At 55.2% G+C, this 23,714-nt stretch overlaps 1 protein-coding gene across 2 annotated transcripts in view; it reads right to left on the reverse strand.

The window, feature by feature from the left end:
* The window catches only part of EXTL1 (exostosin like glycosyltransferase 1), a 43,937-nt gene that overhangs the window by 4,764 nt on the left and 15,459 nt on the right, over window positions 1-23,714 (reverse strand). Inside the window, exons 2-6 of one of the 2 annotated variants that reach the window (XM_044998194.1) lie at window positions 6,577-6,670; window positions 5,875-5,982; window positions 3,824-3,943; window positions 1,083-1,215; window positions 886-1,004 (exon numbers count right to left, since the gene is read on the reverse strand). In XM_044998194.1, the coding sequence (XP_044854129.1) occupies window positions 886-1,004; window positions 1,083-1,215; window positions 3,824-3,943; window positions 5,875-5,982; window positions 6,577-6,670 (574 nt within the window). The remainder of the gene's footprint in view (window positions 1-885; window positions 1,005-1,082; window positions 1,216-3,823; window positions 3,944-5,874; window positions 5,983-6,576; window positions 6,671-23,714) is intronic. The other variant, XM_044998195.1, reaches the window with a different exon arrangement.

A 23,714-nucleotide genomic window follows, 5' to 3' on the forward strand; every position in this document is an offset into this window, starting at 1 on the left:
TCCCACCCCGCTGGAATGTTGGAGCCTGGCACCGAGCCACCCCCCTGGCTTTAATCAAACAAACCTGGGCGGCGCTGGGGGCCCAACCGCTCACCTGTGGCTGCTTTTAACTTCTACTTGCTATGTAAATAGCCTCTAATTGGGGCCTGGAAGCGCCCTGCCAGCGCGAAATTAAAAATCATCATGCCAAGGCTGGAAGCGCCTGCCCGGGGCTGCGGGTGTGGGACGAGGTCTAGTTAAAGAGGGTGGTTAATTAAGGTACATAAAACTCTCCCCTCTCCCATCCCTTTGCCCCAAATAAACCCTCGGGGCCTGATTTTCAGAGGTGCTGCAAAATCCCACGGGGGCCAGCTCCACATCTGGTGTCACTCCACTGGAGTCAATGGGCCCAGTGCCCCCAGCTGGCATAAATCAGTGTCACGCCCGAGGCGTGAGTGGGTCAGATCCCCACATGGGATGATTCAGCATCGCTCCATTGAAATCAGTGGGGCCAGATCCTCAGCGGGTGTCGATTCGCGTTGCTGCGTCGGTGCAAATGGAGCAGCTGTGGCCTGACTTTCTGGTGGAGGTTTTCGGGGGCTCAGCAGCTCTGCTGACCTGCCAGGGCCTTTCCGGGTCTCTATCTGCCATTGTCAGAGGTGGGTCTAACGCGCCGTGGCCCCAGACCCAATGCCTGCTGGAGTCAGCGGGGGCCTTTCCAGTCACTCCTATGGGAGACGGGTTCGGATCCAACCCCAATGTTCCCAAAGCCCAGAGGTATCTGGTTCAGGCCTGGCTCTAGTTCTATCAGGGAGAACAAACCAGCAGCTTAGGCCCTCGCCTTCTCTTCCGCAGCGCTAGAACTGAGAGCTGGGGGTGGGGGGGGAGTTAACCTTTGCCCCTGACCTGGGCGCAGTGCTGGGATCTGGAGACGGCCTGGATGAGCTTGAGGATGGGCTGGGAGAGGGAGACCACGGGGGAGACGGCCCGGATGAAAGCTGTGAACTTGCCGGTGGGGCTGGACCCTGCAAAGGGAGAGAGCGGATCAGTCCGGGGTTCCCGAGGGCCGCGCCAGGGCGTGGGCGGGGGGGAGCGGTTCCTACCGTGCTGCAGGTGGTAGAAAGGGAAGTCGCCGAGGTGGGTGGAATACTCCGGCAGGGCCAGCAGCCCCCCCGGCAGGGTGTTCCACAAGAACTTGGGGCGGGATTCTCGACGAAACAGCCGGTCCTTTATTATCTGGGGGGAGATGGAGACGGCGTTCATCACCCTAGCAGCAAGCAGCTCATCGATCCAGCAGTGCTCCGCGGAGGAGCCGACGTGCACTTGCAAACCCGGGGCTGGGACAATGCAAGCCAGGCCCCCGCACCTCACCCGTGCAGTGCGCTCTGCTGAGCCCCGGACGGCACGGCAGGACCTGGCCGTTGTGCAGAGTTGGGCGGGGGGGCTGATTTGGAGAGGGAGGGCTCATACCCCTGAGTTTTTGCTTTGAGGCTCAAATCAGCATGAAACCGATTCAAATCCACCACGTTTTGCCCCTCTTTGTCACTGAATCTTGCTTGGCTTCCATCCGAAACCATCCCTCAGCCCTGAAAGTTGGGGGGAGGAGGGGGGCTCCTGCTCCTACTGTACGGCGGCCAATGCATAACTCCCTGATTCCCTTGCCACACCAGCTTCCACCCAGGGTAACTGCACTGACTTCAGTGGCGTTCCTCCTGATTTACACCAGCAAGTGGAAGCAGAATCCAGGCCCAAACACACAACTAGGAGCTGGGCTGAAACCAAGCCCCCAGCTCTAGCACTGGCCAGCTATCCTGAGCTGAACCAGCCCCCCAGGAGTTCAGGGCACTTTGGAGCCAGATGCTGAGCCCTTTGCTCATGCTGGCACCTCCCCACGGGTACAAAATCTGGCCCGGGAGCTCGCTCCCTATTTATAACACTGAGCAAACCTCAGAAGGTCGAGGCATTTGGTTTGGATGAGCGGCCAACCGTGCTGCCTTGAACTATCTCAGCCTTGCTGAGCTGCGACAACAGGGCTGAAAACGGCACAGACCAGACTTCCTGGCACTTCCTTCTTCCGACCCAACCGGAATAACTGGGAGAAGCGGCCTCCCTGCGGCCCATGCTGGCGGGCTGTTCCAGAAACGACGCTGGCAGATAGATAGCGAACTCTTTTCTATTTATCGGCAGGCGGGTGAGCCCTGGATCGTGACACGATCCCGCAGCTCTCCTTTCCAATGGGAGGCTTTGTGTAAACGATATTGATGAGTCCGGGTCTTGCTCCCAAAGGGGAAATGCCACTCGAAAGACTCACCGCTTTGCTGTGTGTGAAGTTAGCACTCGGCAGAGGGGCGCCATGGATGGCACTGGGGCCTGAAGGCCTCTGTTAGCTATTATTGTTACTATGATTATGATATTTATGTATTGTGCTGTGGTAGCACCCGGGAGCCCCAGGACCCTGGTGTGCTAGGTGCTGTACAAACAGAACGAAAAATATCCCCTGCCCCAAAGAGCTCACAGTAAGACCAGAGACAACAGGTGGAGAAAGACAGAGACGAGGGAGCTCAGCACAGTTCAAGGAAACAATCAGGTGATGTTGGCGAGTGGTGTCAGCCCACCACAGGGCAAGCTTCCCCGGCCCTGCCCTGCCAGTGTGGCAGGGGCTTGTTGTGACAAATAGGTGAGCACCAGCGTTCCAAATTCATCCCTGGTGCAACATCACGGATTGCAGTGGAGTTACACTGAGGATGACTTTGGCCCTGGGTCTGCTTGAGTTCCTGGCCTTGCTGAGGTCATCAGTTTTGGGGATGGTCTCGCTGGTGTGGAAACCTGTCCTGGGAGCTGTGCTGAGAGCCCCCATGCTCACTTCACGTGTGCCACTGAAGAGCCATCAGATGGTAAATGTTGGTCATAATGGAGCCGGGTGGGTTTGAACCCGTGGTCTCCAGGGGAGGAGACCAGGGTAAAGGCAGAGAGGTAGCTTGGTAGAGAATGAGCTAGAGAACCTGTTTCTTTACTGGCTTATCCCCTGCCAGCCAGTGATGCCTTAGGAAGAGAGTGGCGTATAAAACACAAATGCTCGCCAGGAAAAGGGCTAATGGCCCATGTTCCACTCCAGGGAGAAACTGGGTTAGAAGCCAAACACGGGGCAGAGTGGGGAAGCCCTGGTAGATGCTGTGTGGCAGCTGGCTTCCTGTGGTCAAGGCATCCTGCTTATCGCGTCCAGTTCAAGTCTTTTCTTTCCATTGAGCTACTCAGGAAAATGTGAGGTCGAGTGCCCAGAGTGGCGACAGCAGGGATTTGAATTGGCCTGAAGCCAGAAAGCAACAGGTCCGTGGGCAACATCTGTTATTGTCCCCTTCCACTGAGCTGAACAAACTCATCTTCCTCGCCAATCCCAGCTGCTAACACACGGACCAGAGCTCCGAGCCTTCCCCAGCCCTATGCAGAAAAGTCCACAGAAATATTGCCCAGTGAGGCTGACGGAGGCTCCTCTTGCATTGCTAGCACCTATCCCACAGCAGCCCGCTGGGAGAGGCGGGGACTGGAGTAGCTAGGCAGTCCTGCTTCAACCAGCACTCCTGCCCCACCCCCTACAGTGCCCCCTAGTGGCTGGCACGGTAGTAGCTATATATTTCCCATCAGTCTACTCGCTGCTGCACTGAGCCGGTGCCAGTCCCTCTCCCTGGATCAGCTTTTCCCCGCTACGGGATGGAGACAGGGTGGGATTTTCCACCACCCAGCTCTTGTTGCTGCTGCGAGGCAGCCTGGTTAAAAAAACCCAAACTACGTGGAAAGGTCACCGAGGGAGCTGCTGTGGGAGAGAGACCAGAAGCTTGTGGCTCACCTCAAGGGTGGTTTGCACTATTTTCTCCACGGAGGAGAAATATGCTTCCCACAGGAACTGGGTTTGCTGCTGGAACGCCAGGATCTTGTCACTGTGGATACAGCGAACCGTGGAGGGAATCTGGGTGGGACAGAAACCACGGAAAGGGGGAGACAGAGAGAGGGGACGGGGTTAGTAAGGTTTATGCAGCCAGGCAGTGCCTGCCTCCGATTGTGGCGCTGGGGAGCTGGGCCCGAACCCTGGCCAGAGCACTGTAGGGTTAAAAACATTTTAAGCAAAAACAGGCCTCAATCCAGCCACTTTTCTTAGCCTGATGTGCAAATCGTTAAAAGGACCCTCGCCCTCATATCAAACAGACCCCTACAGGGGTTCTTTTGTGAGTGTTTTTTAACAGCTGGGCCTTGGGAGTCTTCAGTTATATTTTTAGCTCTGCCACTGACTTTCTCTGTGGCCTTGGCAATGTCACATAACTACCCCGTGCCTCGGTTTCCCCCTCTCTAAAAGGGGTGCAGTTTTCCCTACCTAGTATGGGGATTGTCTGCCTGTCTCTGTTATGTATTGAGCCCCCATTCCTGGGGCACCTGAGTACCTCACAATCTTTATTTATCTTCCCCTGTGAGGCAGGGCAGTGCTAGGTTCCCCATTGTACAGATGGGGAACTGCAGCATAGAGAGACAAAGTGACTGTCCCAAGGCCACCCAAGATGTCTGTGGCAGAGCAGGGCATTGAACCTAAGTTTCAGGCTAGTGCCTTAACCACTGGGCCATCTTTCCTAAAATGAGACAGAGGTGTTCTGGGTTAGGTTGTGACTAGGACTGTCGGCCCATTGTGACACCGGCACATTCTGGGGTGCAATCCAGCCCAGGGAAGAGGTGTGGCACCTCTTACCCCATAACCCCGACTGCCTCTCCATGTCTTCCCAATGTGGCTCTCTGCCTGGGACAGCCACAGTCAGCAACAAGCAGCTCGCTGTGTATCGGGCAGCCCTGGTCCCGTCCAATGCATTGGAATCTGGAGCCTGCCTGCAATAGCACTGGCCTCCACCAGCCCGGATTAGCAGCTGGGAAGGTGACTTCACACTCACCCCAGAAAGGTGTGTTTGGAAAGGTCCAGCCCGGCCTGGAACAATCAGAGGAACGGGAAGTTCCACTGCCCATTTAAGGAGCCAATATTCAATAGTTAACGTGACATCCCTGCAGGGCACTAAGGGGGAGTCAGACCTTTGTCTGCCAGCCCTGCCATAGCTCTTTGGACCTTGGGTTTGGATGCATCGCACTGGCTCACCCCACCCACCCCAGCGGAGCAGGTGTGGGGGAGTGGGCAGGGGGACCTTTGGCTTCCCCCCTCAATGCGCCAGCCAGCACAGCTGAGCTGAGCTGTCCTAAATTATTACACACTCAGGGCAAGGGGGAAGGGGTTTGTTCCTCACACGGCTACTCCAGGGGGTGGCAGCGTAAATGCTTAAATGCCAGCCCTTGTTCAGGACTGAGCCTAAAGCCACAACCTAGCCTTTAATATTCCTTGCAGGGGTGCACAGCAGGCTTGTTTATATAGGGCCTACACAAATCCATCGTTTTGCGCTGACAAGGGCACAGGCCAGGCACGCATTTCAATTAGCTGCAGGCAATGCATTTTGCAGCAATGAGCGAGTTTCTCAGGTGTCCCCTCAGGCCTTTTATTAACGCCTCTCTAGCACTCTCCCTTAAGCCATCCCTGCGGGGTGTTAATGATCCTTCCAATCCTGCCTGCCCGCCCCTTGAAGTCACTAGCAAAGCTCACCCTGACTTCAGCGGGAGCAGCCGGGCTCTAAGCTAGCTGTGGGAGGGTGAGGCAGGACACATCTGCCACAAGGGTTGGGAGAGGGAACCACCGGTTGGCCAATTTCTGATTGGTGGCTCTGTCGCAGCAGCCACCCGTCCATCCCAGAGCCAGGCCGCCAGAACAGGGTGATCCGAGGTCCAGCACTGTGAGCGAAAGGCACTTCGCGCGATGGCCCTGCATGGTGCCCCGCCGCGCTGCGCCATCTCATAGGCAGCATGGCTCTGCGTTACCTGCAGGAGAAGCCTCTCGTCCCCGACAATGGCCGATTTACTCCAGTCGATCACTTCGGAGAACGGCAGCTCCCAGCCGTTACTGAGCAGCACCGGGATGCAAGCGGCCTGGAGCGATGAGAAACAGCAGGCAACGGCCCTCGTGAGACCCAGGCCATCGAGCCTTATAGCCACCAGCTCAGGGACCGACAGCCCGGCCACTGGGTCTGACAGGGGTGGGGGAAACAGCAGGCCCAAGGGAGGCGCACAGCAGCTGGCTAGTGGTATTGGAAGCCCAGGTACTTTCTAAAGAGCCCCCTTTCAAAGCCCACTTTCGTCCAAGACCTGGGAGCATTAACCCTTCTCACGGCCAGCCCGAGGCAGGCATGATTTCCTCAGGGACCCTCCTGACGGCTGCCTCTCTACCAAGGGAATGGAGAGGAAGGGCTAGCGGCAGGGGGAGGGTGGCAGGGAAGGGGATGGAATGGGAGGAGAAGACGGGTAGAAGGAGCGAAGAGGAAGGAGGATGGGGAAGGGGGACAGATCTCTGAGGAGCAGGATTGGAGAAGCTGAAATAAGTGTGTGGGGAAGGGGGAAGGTGCAGGCTCTTGCTCTGCTTCTCTCTCTCCATTCTCAGAAGCTACTGTGCCCTGGGATTGGGATGAAGAGGGAAATTCACGGACTGACTACAGACATTTCCCGCTGTCTCGCCCTCTGTGGTACCTGCAGCGCTTCCAGGAAGCGGAAGGAGCCCAGCCGCCTGCCACGAGGGATGATGCAGAAGGTGGAGTTGTGGAGCAATTCCTGATAGTCAAACCTGGGAACAAAATGCAGCTCCGGTTAGAAACCTCTAGTTTTAGAGCTCTCTTTTCCTTCCATGTGGCACAAAACTCCCCCATCCCCCTTGTCAACTTAAGTGTCCTCAGTACTGTTGTTGTATTTCAGTGGCAAGACCTCGAGGATTCATATACATCAGTCCTAGAACAGAGGTGGTCACAAATAGCATGCAGGCATCCTTTCTGTCAAGACTCTGAGCCCAAATACCAAAGCCCTGTCGCCAGGGAGCATCTCAGCCTCCAGAACTTACTCCAGTTGGAGAGACTAAGGCCATGTCTACTCTACCCGCCAGATCGGCAGGTAGTAATTGATCTATCAGGGATCAATTTATCGTGTCTCGTCTTGATGTGATAAATCGATCCCCAAATCGATGCCAGTACTCCACCTCAGCAGGAGGAGTAAGTAGAGTCGATGGGGGAGCTGCGGTGGTCGACTTGCCGCTGTGAGGATGGCCAGGTAAGTCGAACTAAGATACTTCGACTTCAACTACACTATTCGCGTAGCTGAAGTTGCATATCTTAGATCGATCCCCCCCACACACACAATGTAGACCAGCCCTAAGGTGGGGAGCACCCTCCCTGCTGCTTGCTACAGCTCCCCCAGAAGAAACATCATCACAAAACACAACACAGCAGTTTCTTCCAAGACTAAACACTTGCTTGCCTGCCAAAAAAAAATAAACTTGTAAGACTACACATAACGGCACCATGTGTTGACCACTGCCCTAGCAATATGAAGGGGCACTAATTAGATGGTTAAATTTACTTAGGATGAAAATTGGTCTTTTGGACACTGTTGAACAGGGAATAGTCAATAATGTGCCATCTCTCAGCTGGGTGTCACGTAGCAGAGAAGCTTTGGGGCCACAAAGATCTCTTCTAGAGATGTGCCAGCCAACATCACATGCAGCCGGTTCTCTGTCCGGAGCCGATGACCTCAGTGTGGTGACAGCACAAATGCTGTAAATAATTACTCAGAACCCAAAGCCAAGAAAGGCAAGGCGAAGCATTACATTAGTATGATTGTATTACCACAGCTCCTGGGTGCTCCAGTGATGAGCCAGGAGCCCAGTGTGCTAGGCGCTGGACAAACAGACCCGGCCTCAAAGCTCACAACCTAAATTCCACTCTTATCCCCAGAGGGGGCTGTCTCGGAAAGCTTAATATGCCTTAGCATTTGTCAGGCTTGAGCTAACGCTCAGAATTGCCCCCTCCATGTACCCACGCACAAAGCCACTATCATCGTCCCCAGTTGACAAGGGAGAAGCTGAACCAGAGGTAGAACTAAGTGACTTGTTCAAGGCCAAAGAGAGGTGTCAGTGTCTGAGCTGGGATTAGAACCAGGTGTTCCTGTGTTTAGCTCCTCCGGCAAGGCGGCCTGTGATCCTCCAGGCGTCTGACCTCAGCATGTTGGAGAGGAGATGGTCATGTGGAAAAAGTATTGGCGTGAAACTCAGAGGAGCTTGATTTAGTGGGGGCTCTACCACTGACTCTCGAGTGACTCTGTGCCTGTTTCCCATCTGTGAAATGGGGCTAATGAAACTGACATGGGGCGTTGCGAGGTTAAATGCATCGGTGCTTGTGAAGTGCTCAGGCACAACGGTGTCGGGGGCTGTGATAAATGGACACCCACCCAGCTCTGTTCGTAGCTGTTCTCTACTTGATTTGCCTGTAAAGGGTTAAAAAAGTCCATAGGTAAAAGAAGGGAGTGGGCACCTGACCGAAAGAGCCAATGGGAAGGCTACAACTTTTTAAAATTGGGGGAAACTTCCCTTTCCTGTCTGTTGTTGTTCTCCAAGGAAGAGGGGACCTGTGAGAAGCTTGGGCCAGGTATGAAACCATCAGAATCGTACCCAGAAACTGCTTATTGGAAAACCCGGCTATGTAAGTAGCTCAGGAAATGTTTAGGAAGACGCGTTTAGGTTTATTTCTGTTTATTTCTTATGGCCAGTGGACTCCTCTGTACTAACCTCAGATGCTTTTGTTTGCTTGTAACCTTTAAGCTGAACACCCAAGAAAGCTATTTTGGGGGCTTAATTTTGGGAATTGTTCTTTTAAACTCTAGCAATCGCCTGAGTTTTCAAATGGATTTCTTTCTGATGGTGTTTGATAACATTTACCTTTTTTAAGAACAGGATTTGAATGTTTGCGTCTTGAGAGGTTTGTGCACATGCTTTTTAATTAGCTGGTGGTAACAGCTGATTTCCTTGGTTTTCTTTCTCTGCTCTTCCCCAATTGGGGGGTGGGGGCGGTGAAAGGGCTTCAGGGTACCCTACAGGAAGGAATTCCCAAGTGTGCCTTCCTGGGTCCTAAAAGGGGTCTTTGGCACTTGGGTGGTGGCAGCATCTACCCATCCAAGGTCAGAAAAAAGCTGTAACCTTGAGAGTTTAATACCAGCCTGGAGTGGCCAGGATTAATTGTTAGAATCCTTGCGGGCCCCATCTTCTGCACTCCACCTGCCAGAGTGGGGAATCAGCCCTGACAGGGCTGGGCCTATCTCAGCTCCTTCGGCGTATGTTGCTTTAGACAGGGACTGCAGAGCCCCATTTAAAGTGGCAGGGAGCACAGATTTTCCCCGGCAGCCTGCCCTGCCCCTGGCCCATGAGTCCCTACACCCACCCCCTCTACATCTGAAGGGGTGGCATTGCCACCTGGGGCACGGGGTCACTGTCACTCTGGTTTGGCCCAGCCAAAAAGTGCCCTCCCCCGCCCCAGCCCTGCAGCCTACGGCATGGGTTCTCCACCTGGGGGCTGTCCACCCTCCCTTCCTTTTAGCTAGATTTAAGGGCGGGGGGTCCCGAAACTTCATTCTGCTGTAACACAGGGTCACAGTCTGGAAAGCTTTGAGAACCCAGCCCTCAAAGGACCACCTGCCAATGGAGTGCCCCCCACAGCCAGGGCTGCAGAAAGGATGGCATCGAAGCCACTTTATGCTGGCTATAGGCACTCTAGGGAATGCCCACCCCTCCCTGCCCGGAGAATCCCCAGCAGGGGAGAGAGTCCAGAACTCTCATCAGACCTCAGTGCCACTTGGGCCGCGTTTTAAGAACCGGTTTGTAGTCGTTTGATTTTGTGTGGCGAACTGAGAGTCGTTCGAAGGTCAGCCCTGGAGACTGAAATACTTTGTTTCCACAGAACAAGCCCAATATGAGCTGCATCAGGCCAGTTTGCCCCTCATGCTGCATTTCTCCCCCTACTACCGGCATGCCTCGGCTCTGAGCTGGAAACAGACCACCCTCTGGGGATCAGATCAGTCCTCAGCATCCCCCCCCCCCCCCAAGCCTGCCAACCAGAGTAGGGCAATTAGTGCGAAATGCCAGGGTGGTTTCTGTGGGGGTGAGGTTGCGGCGAGTTTTTACACTGGAGCGTTTGACTCGGATCACGTCGCCTCCAGCAATGAGCAAACACATGCAGAAAGCCAGGCCGGCGGCAGCCGCCCATTTGTGTATCCGTTAGATGCTGCGGATTAAAACCCAACTCGTCTTGGTTGTACGGCCCTGGCCGACGAGGGGGGTGGAAGCCGGTACAAATTACCAGGGCCTGGCTTCATCAGCCCTGTTTAGCCAATCCGCCCTTGCTGGGGCGCCTGAAAAAAAATTTTCACCAGGGCCCGAACCCGCTCTCAGCGGCCCTGTGTACGGTTGTCACCGTTACACAAACAATGGCCTGGCCTATTGGAACCCAGAGTTTCGGTTAGTAAAGCCTAATATTAATGCAAATATTTTTCATGAAGTTTGATTTTGAAATGCCAATGAAAACAGTATTTTGTCTGAGCTAAACATTCCTCTGCCGTGTTGGCAACCCAGCCGCCCCGCAGCCTTGTGCTACTGAAAGTGCAATTGACTTAAACAGGAGTGAAATTGACCAGGCTATTTTCACAGTCCAAGCTGAGTAAAATGCAAAGAGTAAAGAATCGGAATCGATTGGGCAAAGTCAATCCGATTAGTACAAATTCTCTCAATTTCCATAATCTCTGGTGTCACGGAGAGCACAAGTGACTGTATTCGTATTTCTTAAACCCCTCTGAGTTACTCTTGGAGCCCAAAATACTGGGCCAGATTTTCTGCTGTGCTGTTTCCACTCAGTGCAGTGGGTTGTATAGTTGATTACTGTAATCAGCTCTGAGTCCGGTGGCACCTTAAAGACTAACAGATTTATTTGGGCATAAGCTTTCGTGGGTAAAAAACCCACTTCTTCAGATGCACTTCTTCTTGCATCTGAAGAAGTGGGGTTTTTTACCTACAAAAGCTTATGCTCAAATAAATCTGTTAGTCTTTAAGGTGCCACCGGACTCCTTGTTGTTTTTGTGTTGACTAACACGGCTATCCCCTGATATTTGTAATCAACTCCCTGATTCTCCGTTGGGCCCTGTGAGCCGCCATAGGTTAGAGCAGCCTGAGGGCTGCTCTAATTTGCACCATCCGGCAACAGTCCTCAGGGGCCCCTCTGCCAACAGAGTGCCTGCATGGTATTGGAGCCAACTAGGCTGGGTCTTTGCCCACTAGGGAGTTCATGCACCCTATGCCAGGAGAATCCCCAGCAGGATCTCCAGCCAAATGCTGTCTTCTATGCGTCATCATGGCGGCATGGAGCAGGTGCAGTTCATTTCACCCTCTATCTCTTGTGATTATTTTTTAAAATAAAACCACGCCCAGGGCCCGATCCTGCAAGGTGAATATCTAGTACAGGCCAGTGGGGTTGAGGCCACTCGGTCCCTCTCAGGAGACGCTCAGCAACTTCCAACCCCTAAGGAAACTTCCAAGTCCCACCCTATTTAAACCAGGCTCTGCTCATCTTTCCTAACTCTCTCATCACTGTCCTGGCCAGAGTTTCTCTCCTTCCCAGCTCTGTTCCCACAGAGAGGCCTCAGATCTGGACTGTGATATTCCAGACCTCAGAGCAATGTGAGCCCTTCTCCTTCCATGTCACACTGGAACCGGGGAAGCTGCTTGGGCGTATGCCAACAAGCTGAGTCACGAGGCGTGATAGGTGAGGAAGCGATAACAGATGTTTGTCGAGCAGGAGGGGATCATGTATCGGAGATTAAATATTTGTCTCCCGGCAGCACCCTGTAATGGGCAGGCCCTGATCTCTGAGCCACTGGAGAGTATGATCCTCACCGTGATGTCCAGCTCCTTGCAAAGTGCGGTCCTGGCCCATGATTGGGGGGGAGGGGCTATCACAGTATAAAAAATAGTAATGCTGTGTAGAAAGGGAGATGTTGCCTGCACTCAGAGGGGATGGAGGCGCCAGGGACAGCGTGTCCCGTTGGCTGCTACTGATAAAAGTTCAGACTGTAACTGGCCCTGCCTACATGCACAGAGACGGGGGGACCCAAGGGTCCCTCTTTGCCCCACTGTGCCAGCTGCAATACGGCACCTGTGGGACAAGGACCCGGGGAGTCTATGCTGCAAGTGGCTCCAGACACCCCTTCCTAGCCAGCTGGGGGTCAGAAGCAGGCATGGCTGCAGGGCACAGAAGTCTAGACTGCCCCCTCCGTAAACCTGCTGCAGTGACCGCTCGGGAGCCGCCCCCACAATGGCCCCTGGCGGTGCAGTGGAAGGGACGAGATCACCCAGTAGAGGGGAGCGTGTTTGACTTTTCCACAGTCTGAAGGGGAAGGGGATGGAAGGGGCCAGGATGGCTCCCCTTGCTGGCTCCTGCCCGTTGCTGCGGCTTCCTGGAGGGCAGCGGTGTTGGTACAATGTAAATCCTAGGCGGCATTTTTCTTACCTGAGGGATGCTGGGAATCCCAATCCTTGTTTTCTGGCTGGAGCACTGCAGCGATGCCCCCGAAAGGCAGACGGGCTGCGAGCTCGCTGTGGGCCAGCACGCTCGGTCACACCCATCACCTTTAATAATACAACGATCACAGCGCCGAGAGGCCTGGGCTGAAATCAGGGCCCTATCGGGAGAGATGCTGCATGCACGCAGGCAGCCAGAGTCCCTGCCCCAGAGAACTCAGAGGAAACTGACAAGAGCAAGGAAAGGTTATGAGTAAAGCCAGACGGGAAGATTATGGTGAAATGTTTTTTCATTTCTCAGGTCCAGGATGGAATTGGGGACGGGAGGGAGCGGGGAGCAAGGGCACCACCCCAGAATAGCTACGTGGTCAGGGCAGTCGCCTGGCATGCGGGAAACCCAGATTACTTGTACCTCGACCTTCTGCATCCCAGGGACTGTGCTAACCTCCAGCCGAGGGGCTATTCTGGGGTGGTGCTCACTTGCTCTCATTAATTTTGCCTCGCTTTCCCTCTGCTGTAGAATGAAAACAAAGGTCAAAACCTCAAATTTTGTTGCAAAACAGAATGTCTTGTTTCCGACCCGCCTTGCTGATCAGCCCATGTTCCAGGGGGGAAACTGAGGCCCGGGAAGACTCAACAACCAGCCCAACGTGACAGCAGGAGTCTGTAGCACAGCCAGGGAATTGACTCCAGATCTCCCAAGGGCCAGTCCACAGGGGACTGCTCAGCGGGGAACGTCACGGGAGCGACTCTGGAATGCAGCAGTGTAAGCGGCGAGAGCAGAATGAGGCCCGTTGTACGCCTCGCAGCCTCACGCCGCTGGGCGTGCTTAACCCTCGGCGACAGAGCCAGGCGGGACACGTTGTTAAGCAGACGCAGCCAGGCAGAGATCTCAGCACAGTCCTGTTCACAGAGCCGTGCACTCCCCTCCCAGAGCCCCAGGCATGGGGGCACAGGGCAGCTTTCTGCTGGGCCGGCCCTGGGAGCGTTCCTGACAGGCCAGCCCCAGAACACAAGGTGGTTTCTCCGCCCCCCGCGTGTGGAGACGCCTAGCTCGAGAATGAGCGAGCGTTCGAGCTGAGTTTTCTGCAAGCTGAGCACGTGCTCCTGACTCTGTTCCCCACCCCGAGCACTCGGACTCGGAGCCAGAAGTGGGACCCAGGACAGGGGTCGCTGGGAGGTGCAGCGTGGCGTGGGGAGGACTGGGGGCCTGTCAGCTGCCTGCTGGGGTGGGTGGGGCTGCCTGACTGGGCAGGGAGATCTAAGGCGCGGCGTGGAAGAGGGGTTGATTCTGCGGGGGTGGCAGAGTGTCTGGGGCAGAGGCAGCTTTGGAGTGAGAGCGTTTCTGGAGAGGGCAGGGGGAGGGAGGCCAGAATTCGGGCTGGTCCAGGCCCCACTTACCCTGATGACGTTTCTTTACACGGCACGGCCTGCCTGCAACAAAACTACCCCAGGGGCTCCCTCCTCCCACCCCGATCCCTAGGTTAAATACCCCCATCCCTGCACACTCACCCTCCAGTGCTCCCCCATTCCTCTGCTCCCCGTTTCTTACAGTTACCCCCTACCCCCGTCAACCGGCCGAGCCGGACTCTGCCCGCTTATCTCGGTGCGAATCGGGAGGAACCGCCTGACTTCAGCGGCGTTACCTTCTGGGTCACTTGTACCCAGGCCTAACCCCAAGCAGAAGCTGCCCCTTGTGAGTCCTGGCACGGCAGCAGGCGGGAGGGGAGGAGAGATTCTGGCTGAGGAAACTGGGGGAAAAAAATCCCTTTAAATTATTGTCCCATAATATTTAATGTCCACGCGAGGGTGGAGGCAGAATTGGGGGATTCCTGCTCCTACCAAGCCAAAGGCAAAACCCTCATTGCTTTTGATGAATGCAGCAGGCCTCTGCTCAGACTCCCATCTCCCCCTCCCGCCTCGAGCAAGCTCGTGTTTATGCGCCTTTGAAGGCAGAGGGGCCAAGCCAGCCCTTCTGGGAGCCGACTGTGGGTGATCCAAGGCGTCTAGGTATTTCCAGTCTGCTGCTTCCGTCTCCCAAGCCTTCCCCCCGGTCGCTGTTTCTCTTGGATCCTCACGTACGAGTCCCAGGCATCGACGCCAGCCTCTTGTCCGCTAAAGCACTTCCCCAGCATGATCCACCCCCCCTCTCCCCGGCTAATTCCTTGGACGGCGAACACCAGTGCCTCCTCCAGGCGACTCCCCCTTCCCTAATGTGCCTGAAGTGCCCCGGGTTGAGGGTGACTGTTTCCCCTTCAGAGTTTCGTTCTCCAAAGCGCGGCACTGTGCTATGAAAGAGGTGTCTGTGCAGCTGGCCTGTGAGAGGCACATTCATGGCAGGGTCCCTGCAACCGCACAGGAAAATCCAATATTTATGTTCCTTTTGGACAGACCCACCTTCTGTTTCTTCTCTAAGCTCCACCACCAAGGAGGGAAGGGGCAGAAAGAACAAGGAGCCACTATTTCCCAGGCTGGGCCGAGCTCAGCTCCTGGTAGCTCGGGAAGAGGGGGAAGAGACCTCCTGCATGTAACATCCAGGGGTGCGTTGGACTGGAAGGGTTCTATGGGACCTACTCTAGCCTAGCCAGAAACGGGCTGGGCTGCTGCTCAGGGGATCGGCAAAGCCATCGCACCCATCTGTGATGACATCACACCCACACCAGCACTGCAGAGAATGATGTCACACCCGGCTGAGCATTCCACAGTGATGACATCACACCCACACCAGCACTGCAGAGAATGATGTCACACCCGGCTGAGCATTCCACAGTGATGACATCACACCCACACCAGCACTGCAGAGAATGATGTCACACCCATCTGAGCATTCCACAAGAATGACATCACACCCACCGTAGCACTGAATAACAATGGCGTCACACCCATCAAGAATTCCACCGTGACATCATGCCTGCCTTAGCATTGCCCAGCAATGACGTTGCACCCACCTAAGCATTGTGTGCTGATGTTATGCTCCACCCTGAGAACTGGATGACTGTGAAGTCATGCTACTGACTGAAGCATTTCATGGTGATATGACTCCTGATGGTATCACAGTGGCCTGTGCAATAGGGAGTGATGACAGTATGCTGGCCTCAAAATCATGTATCCCTGTCCCTCCCAAGCAAGAATAAACAAGTCAACGCTCGCTCACGCACACACACACATACACACAAAATCAGACCTTTTTCTATGTTATCCCAGGTCTCACTGCAGGAGCTGAGCACATCACACACGCTCCTGTTACACTTGCACCGGTGACCCCCACCACCTTCAATCTCCCGTGTCCCTGGAAATCCCCACCGTCTTTCCCTGTCTCCTTCCTAGGAACCCATGCTTCCCACTCAGGCCCTGCCCGCTCTGTAGCTGACCCCAGATTCTCACGTTGCTGGCCGGGCTCGAGTGCGGGCAGGGCTATTTTGAGCCCTCTGCACTCCCCATGCTATCGATCCGACGGGTGAATGGAGGCTCCAGCCCGGCTGGGCGAGCACAGGTTTCAGCTCCCTGAGCTAGCAAACAGCACTGCTGTCTGCATTCACTGAACGGTGCTGGGACAACCCCGTCCAAGCACGCTGTCCAGAAACCCGCATGATCTCTGCCATGCTCACAAGAAGCAGGGCAGAGAGATTCCCCATCCCTCCCCAAATCCCGCTGGGGCCGCCCTGGACAGCCCTGGGAGCCCTGGACAGGCACAAAGACACTGCCCTGACTTTGCAGCAGCCTGGCGATCTAGGGCAGCGGCAGAGAACGCTCCCGCTGCCTTCGCCCCAGCAGAGAAAGGGCTCCAGGCTGGCGGGTCTCCAGCTCCTACTGCCCCACCCCCGGTGTTCTCATGCCGCTCGCGTTGAACAGTCCCAGCGCTGGCAAGCCCAGCAGTCTGCATCTCTTGGCCTGGCCTGCGGGTTTGGCTGGAGCCTCGCCCACGGAGGTTTTCCAACCCTGGTAAACAGTTTGCTTGTCTTTAAATCCATATGGCCCTGGGCTGCCTTTTGGATTGCAGCCAAGGGAACGTCACCGGGTCCCGTCAGGGCTCCTGTCTCGGTGACGCACAGAGCCCTGGATGGATCCAGCCCCTCCGATCGCTGAAGGAGTGTGGAGCCACCTCCCAACGCTGGGTCTGTCTGTGCAGCAATCGCAGGCTGCGACGGCAGCGTGAGTAGATGGACCTGAACTAGCTTCAGTCTAGCCAGCCCGGGTACCAGAGCATGAAGCCGCAGCAGCCTCTGCTTCACCCTGGGCTACCCGGCGAGCAATCACCCGGGGCTCTGGGCGGGTTTGTCCCACCGGCACTGACGTGCACTCGGCCATGGCTTCACCAGGCCGGGACTCTAACTGGCTACATCAAAGCTAGCTCCGGAGTGTCAGCTCAAGCTGTAATGACGCCCCGTGATTGCCGTACAGACCCGAGGCACTGACTTCTATTTGTGTTCAACCCCGTTCCGCCATGAGCTCCCACCCCCACTCCGTCCCTTCCCCCAAGGCCCTGCCCTCACTCCGCCTCTCCCTGCCCCTGCTCCACCCCCTCCCCAAGGCCCCGGCCTGCGCGCGGCTCCTCCGCCTGCCCCCAAGCACCTCCCACCAGCCGCAGAACAGCTGATTGGCGGCCCCACGGAACGGCTGTGCAGGTGGGTGGTTTTTTTCCAGGGGTGCTTGAGCCCCGGAGCACCCGCAGAGTCGGCACCTCCGGTATAGACGTACCTTGTGTTGCTAGCCCTTAGGGGGGATGTCACAAGGGTGACTGGCCCCTTTAAGAGGAGATGGGGCCAGCCACACCTGTGTCCTAATTATTTACCTGCTTCCCAGCCTGAAGGGGCGGGATGAAGGAGGGTCAGGTGGGCCGTATAAAAGGACTGAGAGCGCGAAGTCTGGGAGCTAGCACACGGAAGGCCCCGAGCTAGGGGCTGTAGGAAGCTGGATGCCCCCAGGCGGTCAGCAGGCCATGGTCTGAGAACACCGGTACGCCAGGGAAACCAGGCTTGGGGGATGAGTGCTCCATACCAGAGCAGGGGAAAGACTCAGAGATGGCCCTGAAAGGGGCTGGTCCCAGGGCCGAAGCCCCAGAGGGACCTTTCTCTTTCCTCCCCTGGAGGAAGTTCGGGGTGTTTGTGACTTGGCTGGAGGGCTAAGCCCCGGCTCCAGCTCCAAGCCGTGTGTGGAGAGCCCCCAAACCCGCCTTGGGGAAGGAAGCTGAGGCAGGGAGCACTGGCAGGACCGTATTGCCCAGCAGGGGGGATGCAGGGCAGTGAGCTTTTCAAAGTCACTGAAGTGACTTCGGTGCACAAGTCCCCCTGAAAGCCACACTGGTGCATCTGAAAATCCGCCCCCCCCCCAGCTGTATAACAGGCCCGAGCGCCTCTCCGGATACCCCATAACTTGGGGGTCAAAGCCCCCATGGGAATCTGGCAGCCTGGCTGTTGTGCACTTTTTCCTGGGGGACGCAATAGGGCTGTGAGCGTTCTCTGCACACCCCGTTCAGCTTGGAACCGGCCGGCCAGGCAGGCTTTCACAGCCCCAGAACGCCTCCCCCCGCACATCACAGCAGAGGGGCGCTTCCCTCTGACAGCCCAATCCATTTCACTCATTTAAAGCTGCATCCGCCTGAACCTTCCCTGCTGACGGCTGCTGTCAGCGGGTCCCAAGCACGTTCTGCAGGCAGCCGGCTGGATTTGGTAAATTAGCCCCAGCTGGGAGTTGATGTATTGACAGCATAAAGTTTATGAACAAAAACCACCTCCAGGGAATTGAGCCAGACTCCTCGGATAGATGCTGAAAACCCCCTTGGTTCAGTTAATCTCATTAACATCCCTGTTCTTACTTGAGCTACCTGCAGAGATGGGGGGGTAACTTGAAATAGGCTCTCAACAAAAACCCCATTCCCCGAAATTTCATTAGCAAAGGCTTCGGCTGGTGCTTTCTCGGCTGATTGCCCCGCTCTGTTCTGCTGCAGCTCCCAAGCCAGGGCGAGCAACAGCCACAGCCTGGGGAGTCTCTTAAACCACTGGATGCATCTCTCGTGCTTGCAGCTGGTTTCCCTCACTGAATGCTGGGACTTATCTAGCAGATTGGCTCCATTACTTCTTGGGCCGGTTGCACCAGCATAATTCTGGAGCTGCTCCATTGAAATGATCCCGGTGCAACTAAGAGCAGAATCCATCCGGCTCCCCAATTCTGATCTTCTGTGTTAGAAGAAATGTCAGGCAAGCCGCTCTCTCACCAGCGTGCCACCCTTACACCCCGGTGTGGGTGACAGGTTCGTTCCTGGGCTCGCAGGAGAGCACAAGGCACGTTCCAGTGAATGCTGACGTGTCCAGTGACGTTTCTGCCCAATTCTCTGAAAACACCAGGCATGATTTTTGAGCCCCTATTTTAATTAGCTTGGGCCAAATGCACCACTGACTGGTCAACCAAGTCACGAGGAGTCTCGGGGTACATCTGCATGGCCATAGAGCTGGGGCAGCTGACTCTGGCTCGTAGCACTAGAAAGTTGCAGCTGTTTGGGGATCGGGGGGAGAGTCTCAGAGCCCAGGCTCAGCGCAAGCCCAGAGGTCTTCACTGCTCGTGGGGCTCGGCCTGCGGGGCTGAGTCAGCTGCTCCAGGCTCTAAGACTCGGTGCTGTGGGGTTTTATCACAGTATAGCCACACCCTAGGGGAGCACGTAAGGGCAGCCACCTGGGAGGCAGAGGGAGCTGCATCCCCTTCACGGAGGGTTTGGCGTCCCGTCGATGCCCCTTTCAAGACAGCAGCAGAAGTCGCGTTTCGTGTATTCTCGCTCCAGCCCCCACCCAACGATTCTGCGGCAGCTGCACCGCAGCTCAGCACAGAATCTGTCCCCCGGTGTCCATGTTACGCCAGCTCCCCTTTGGCAGGATGCCGATGGCCATGATCCCTGTGTACATCAGAGTGACCCCACTACAGTCACTTACCAAAGCGGAGCTGAGGCCAGGCACTGGCTATTTCAAAAGAGATGCTAATGCCAGGCTGGGGAGAGCTGCTGGCATAACAGCCCTGGAGATCTGCTTCTCCGCAGAGCGGCAGCGGGTGCTCTGTACCTGGTTGACGTGCCTCGGCTCAATGGTGGGGCTGAGCGGGGAGTTCGCTTTCCATGGCGCTCGCTGGCCCCAATTCTTGGACTGCCAACAACACAGCCACTGGCGGGGGCTTTGGGATGCCGTTTGTTCGTATGGGACTTGCATCACGTTCCGTTCCCACAGGCCGCTGAACAGCTATCGGCGGGCAATGACTTTTGGTTGCTGCGGAGGGGGACGGGATTTGAACCGGCGAGCTGGGAGTGAAGGTTGTGTAGGAGGAAGGATGAGCTTGGGGTTCAGGCTCTCAGGCGGGGCTTATAAGGCCTGGGTTCCAATCCCAGTTCAGCCCCAGACTCCCCCATGAGGGGCAAGTCACCGCCTCAGTTCCTCACCTGTGAAGCAGGAGTAATATGACCCCAAGATAAATCACCCCCGTTTGTCAGGTGAATGGGCCCCTGGATGGAGGCTGCCATTCCTTCTCGGACCCTGCAGGCTGCCCTGCCACCTGGGCCCAGGAATCCACCTTGGCCAGTAGCAGTGGCTAGTACCTGCTGCTTCAGGCGGAAGGTTCTGGGTAGGTGGCGGCTATTACGTTGCAGACGGTGCCTATCACGGCACTTGTTTACAAGGCTACAAAAGTGAAACTCTCCCCCCCGCCTCAAAATGATTGAAGCTTAAATGCCAACTGCAGTCTGTTCAGGCAGGGCTGCTTCTCTGTCTCTCGACTCCGCTGCTGGCGCCTCCGGGGGAAAATCCTAATTAGCTGGTAAATAAAACCAATCAAAGAGCTGACCCTGGATCCTGTTCATCTTTCAGCTCCTAAAACAAGTTGGCAATGTTCATTTCACTGAAAATCCGAAGGACCCTGTGGAATTAAAAATTTGAATGAAGTGAAAAAAAGTTTCCCCTTCGTTCAAAGTTTTTCAGAGAAAATCCTTCCAGCCCTATTATTCGCCCGACAGTGGGGCCTCTATCAAAGCCTGGGCCTCACCGTGCCAGGTGGAGTACAAATACACCGTAAGAGACACACCCTCCCCTGACGAGTTTGCAATCTAAATGGATACAACAGACAATGGCACGAAGGGCACAGAGCAAGTGTGTAGCACTACCAGGATTAGAACACAGCTGGCCTGTCCCCCAGGCCATCAGACCGGTGGTTTTCAACCTTTTTTCATTTGCGGACGCCTAAAACATTTGGAATGGCGGTGCAGACCCCTTTGGAAATCTTAGACATAGTCTGCGGACCACCGGTTGAAAACCACTGCATTCAGCCATACCCGTTCCTAGGATGAATTAAAAACCCTCGGCGGAGGAGAACTCAAGCTTGCAATTGTAGCGATTGCAAAGTGTTTCTCGGCTGAAAAGGAACGACCCCAACCGAGGTGACAGTTCAGCTCGACGAGGATAGAGCGCTGGGCATGAAACAGCTGTTGCTAGAAACATGCCAGAGCCAGAGTCCAAGACTTGGCGTCCAAACCAAATGTTCTGCCACCGGCCGCTGCTGAATTTTAACCGAAAACGGCCTGAAAGGAGCTCGGATTCTTTCTCTGCACTCACAGAGCCCCAGGAGACTGGGACCCAAGAGACTGCAGCCTGTGGTTTACGCAGCCAGATTAAGAAGTGAAAACATTCCCCCTTCCAGAAACATGCAGCTAACTTCAGGCCCCGGCTCCAGCAAAGCGGCAGGGACGAGGGGTTTAAGTTTCACTTGGAAGCGCCAGGTAGGAAAGTTGGCTGTTTCCCAGCAGGATGGGAATGAGGGTATTTATACCATGGAATGAAGAGAGAAGGGGAGATCTCATGCTCCCACCGGGCCAGAGAAAAAGGGGCATTTGTACCCAGAGAGTGAGTGGGAAAGGGGGCATTTTACAGGGCTGTCAGGGGTCAGCTTTATCAGCCAGGGAAATGAGGAAGTGGCAGCCGACGCCGGCAGGGCAGAGAAGGCCAAAGATTCCTTATGGAAACACTTTGCTATTGACGTTCTGTGGCTTACGAGCAATCAGTGCTTCCCTGTTTTCGTACAACCCGAGGGACATAAACTCTCTGATCTCTGTTCATCCGCTCGTGTCATTCAGAAGCAAAACATGTCTGGGATGAGGGGCCGGGGGTGGGGTTGACGACGGTGGGTTTCACTCATTGGCTCGAGAAGAGCTTTTCCAATAAGCATCGGTTTTTACCAGCGTTCTTCCTGCAGCAGAACAACGATGCTACAAGACGCTCTTTATCAGGGCACAGAACCTGTTTGTGCAGGCAATTCGGGAGCCTGAGCTGCCTGCAAGCCCTTCCTCTGCTTGGAGCGTTAATCCTGAAGGAGGCAGGTTCTGTGATGCATGCAGTAACATGCATGTGCTTCATGCAGTTGGAAAGTTAAGGCCAGGCAGCTTGTTGCTGTGCTAGGACCATCTTACCCCTGCTGCAACGGAGCAGGCACTTATCTACTCTCACTTCGCTTGCAGGGTGAAAGGGAAAATACTCCAGGCCTCTAGGGTAGGAGACTGTTTGAATCACTGAACCAGCAACGGGTCCATCCTAAGCAAGGTACAGCCCGCCCCGGCCTCTGGGAGCAAGAGGACTGGGCCTGAGATGTAGAGTTCTGAGCCAGAATCATCAAATTCTGGGAGACGGGTGGGGTGTCCTTGATTTCACTAAAAGAAAGCCGGCTGGGAGGGACTGAGGATTGCTGACTAGCACCCCAGACTGGGAGTCAGCTGACCTGCGATCTGTTCCCAGCTCTGCTACTGGCACACTGCATGACCAGGGGGAACTCACTTCATCTCCACGTCCCCTCCCAGCTAGTAAGACTGTAAGCGCTCCAGGTCAGGGACTGTCTCTGCACAGCACCTGGCACAATGGGTCACCGAGCTCGGGTAGGTGATGTTCTGCTTTCGCTCTCAGCCTCCTCAAAGATTTGGGGGTGTTTAGAGATGGCGTTCTGGCTTGGGTGCATCCTTACCATTGGCACGTTCCATGCTATTTCTAGGCACTATCCACCCACCCAGAAGAGATCTCTTCTCCCCCCCTCCCACCCCGCTTTGAGGAAAGTCAATATTCTTCTCAGCTTACTGATGGGGAAACTGAGGCAGAGCGTGGGTTAGTGGCTTGTCCACGATTACATCAGTGCCACAGCTGAGCAAAGGACCCAGATCTCTTCGCGCCTTTAAGACCATTGAGGGATCCGTGGTTGCCATGAAATGTGCTAGGATAGCTAATGAGAACAGCAGAACTACGGATTGAAGAAGTGCCTTGCAGCCCAAGAGTTGGGAGCACTTTACGAAGGTGGGAGGCCAGGTACCATTATCCTCGCTTTTCAGATGGGGAAAATGAGGCCCAGCGAGGGTCCTCATCATTTACTAGTCCAGGAGCACCCAAAATGCGCCAGGCGCTGTACAGAGATCTAGGATGGCCTGGCCTGTGCCCTGGAACGCTTCCATTCTAACCATCCACCCAAGTCAGTGGCAGAGGCGAGTGCTAGGCATGGTGGTTGGGCTGCTTGCTTAGGACTTGGGCAGCTTGGGTTCAAGTCTCTTTGCCACAGCTTTGCTGCGTGACCTTGGGCAAGTCACTTTGCTCTGTTATATCGTCCCTGTCGTACGCTGCCCTAGCTCACAGGGGTGTTGCAAGGAGAAATACATGAAAGAGGGTGAGGTGCCCAGGCACCGTGGTAATAACGGAGGTAAGATGAGCACGTGAGCTAGAGCAGACACTAGGTCAGGGGTGGCCAACCTGAGTCTGAGAATAGGGTGACCAGACAGCAAGTGTGAAAAATCAGGATGGGGGTGGGCGGCAATAGGCATCTGCATAAGACAAAGCCCCAAATATCAGGATTGTCCCTATAAAATCGGGACATCTGGTCACCCTATCGCTCAGGACTGAGAAAGATTTTGCACCCTGAGCACCGTATCTAGGTTGTCCTGACCCCCTGGTGTAGACCCAGCTAGGTGGGCGGAAGGATTCTTCTACTGACCTAACTAATGGCCAGATTTTCAAAAAATTATATAGGGATTTTCAAAAGCACCAAGGCACCGCACTTCCATTGATTTCAATGCGGGGCATCCGAAAATTCCACAAAAATCCCACCTTTAAGTGTCTCTGTACCTTTAAAAATCCAGCCCTAAGGGCCCAGATCACTTGTGAAAATGGGACTTAGGTTCCTAAGTCACACAGTCACCCTAGATCAGGGGTGGGCAGCTGCGGTGGGCCGCATCCAGCCCTCTAGAGCATTTTATTTAGCCTGCCAACCAGACGAGGCAGAG

The sequence above is a fragment of the Mauremys mutica genome, chromosome 23 (genome assembly GCF_020497125.1).
Source record: "Mauremys mutica isolate MM-2020 ecotype Southern chromosome 23, ASM2049712v1, whole genome shotgun sequence".
Classification (NCBI taxonomy): Eukaryota; Metazoa; Chordata; order Testudines; family Geoemydidae; genus Mauremys; species Mauremys mutica.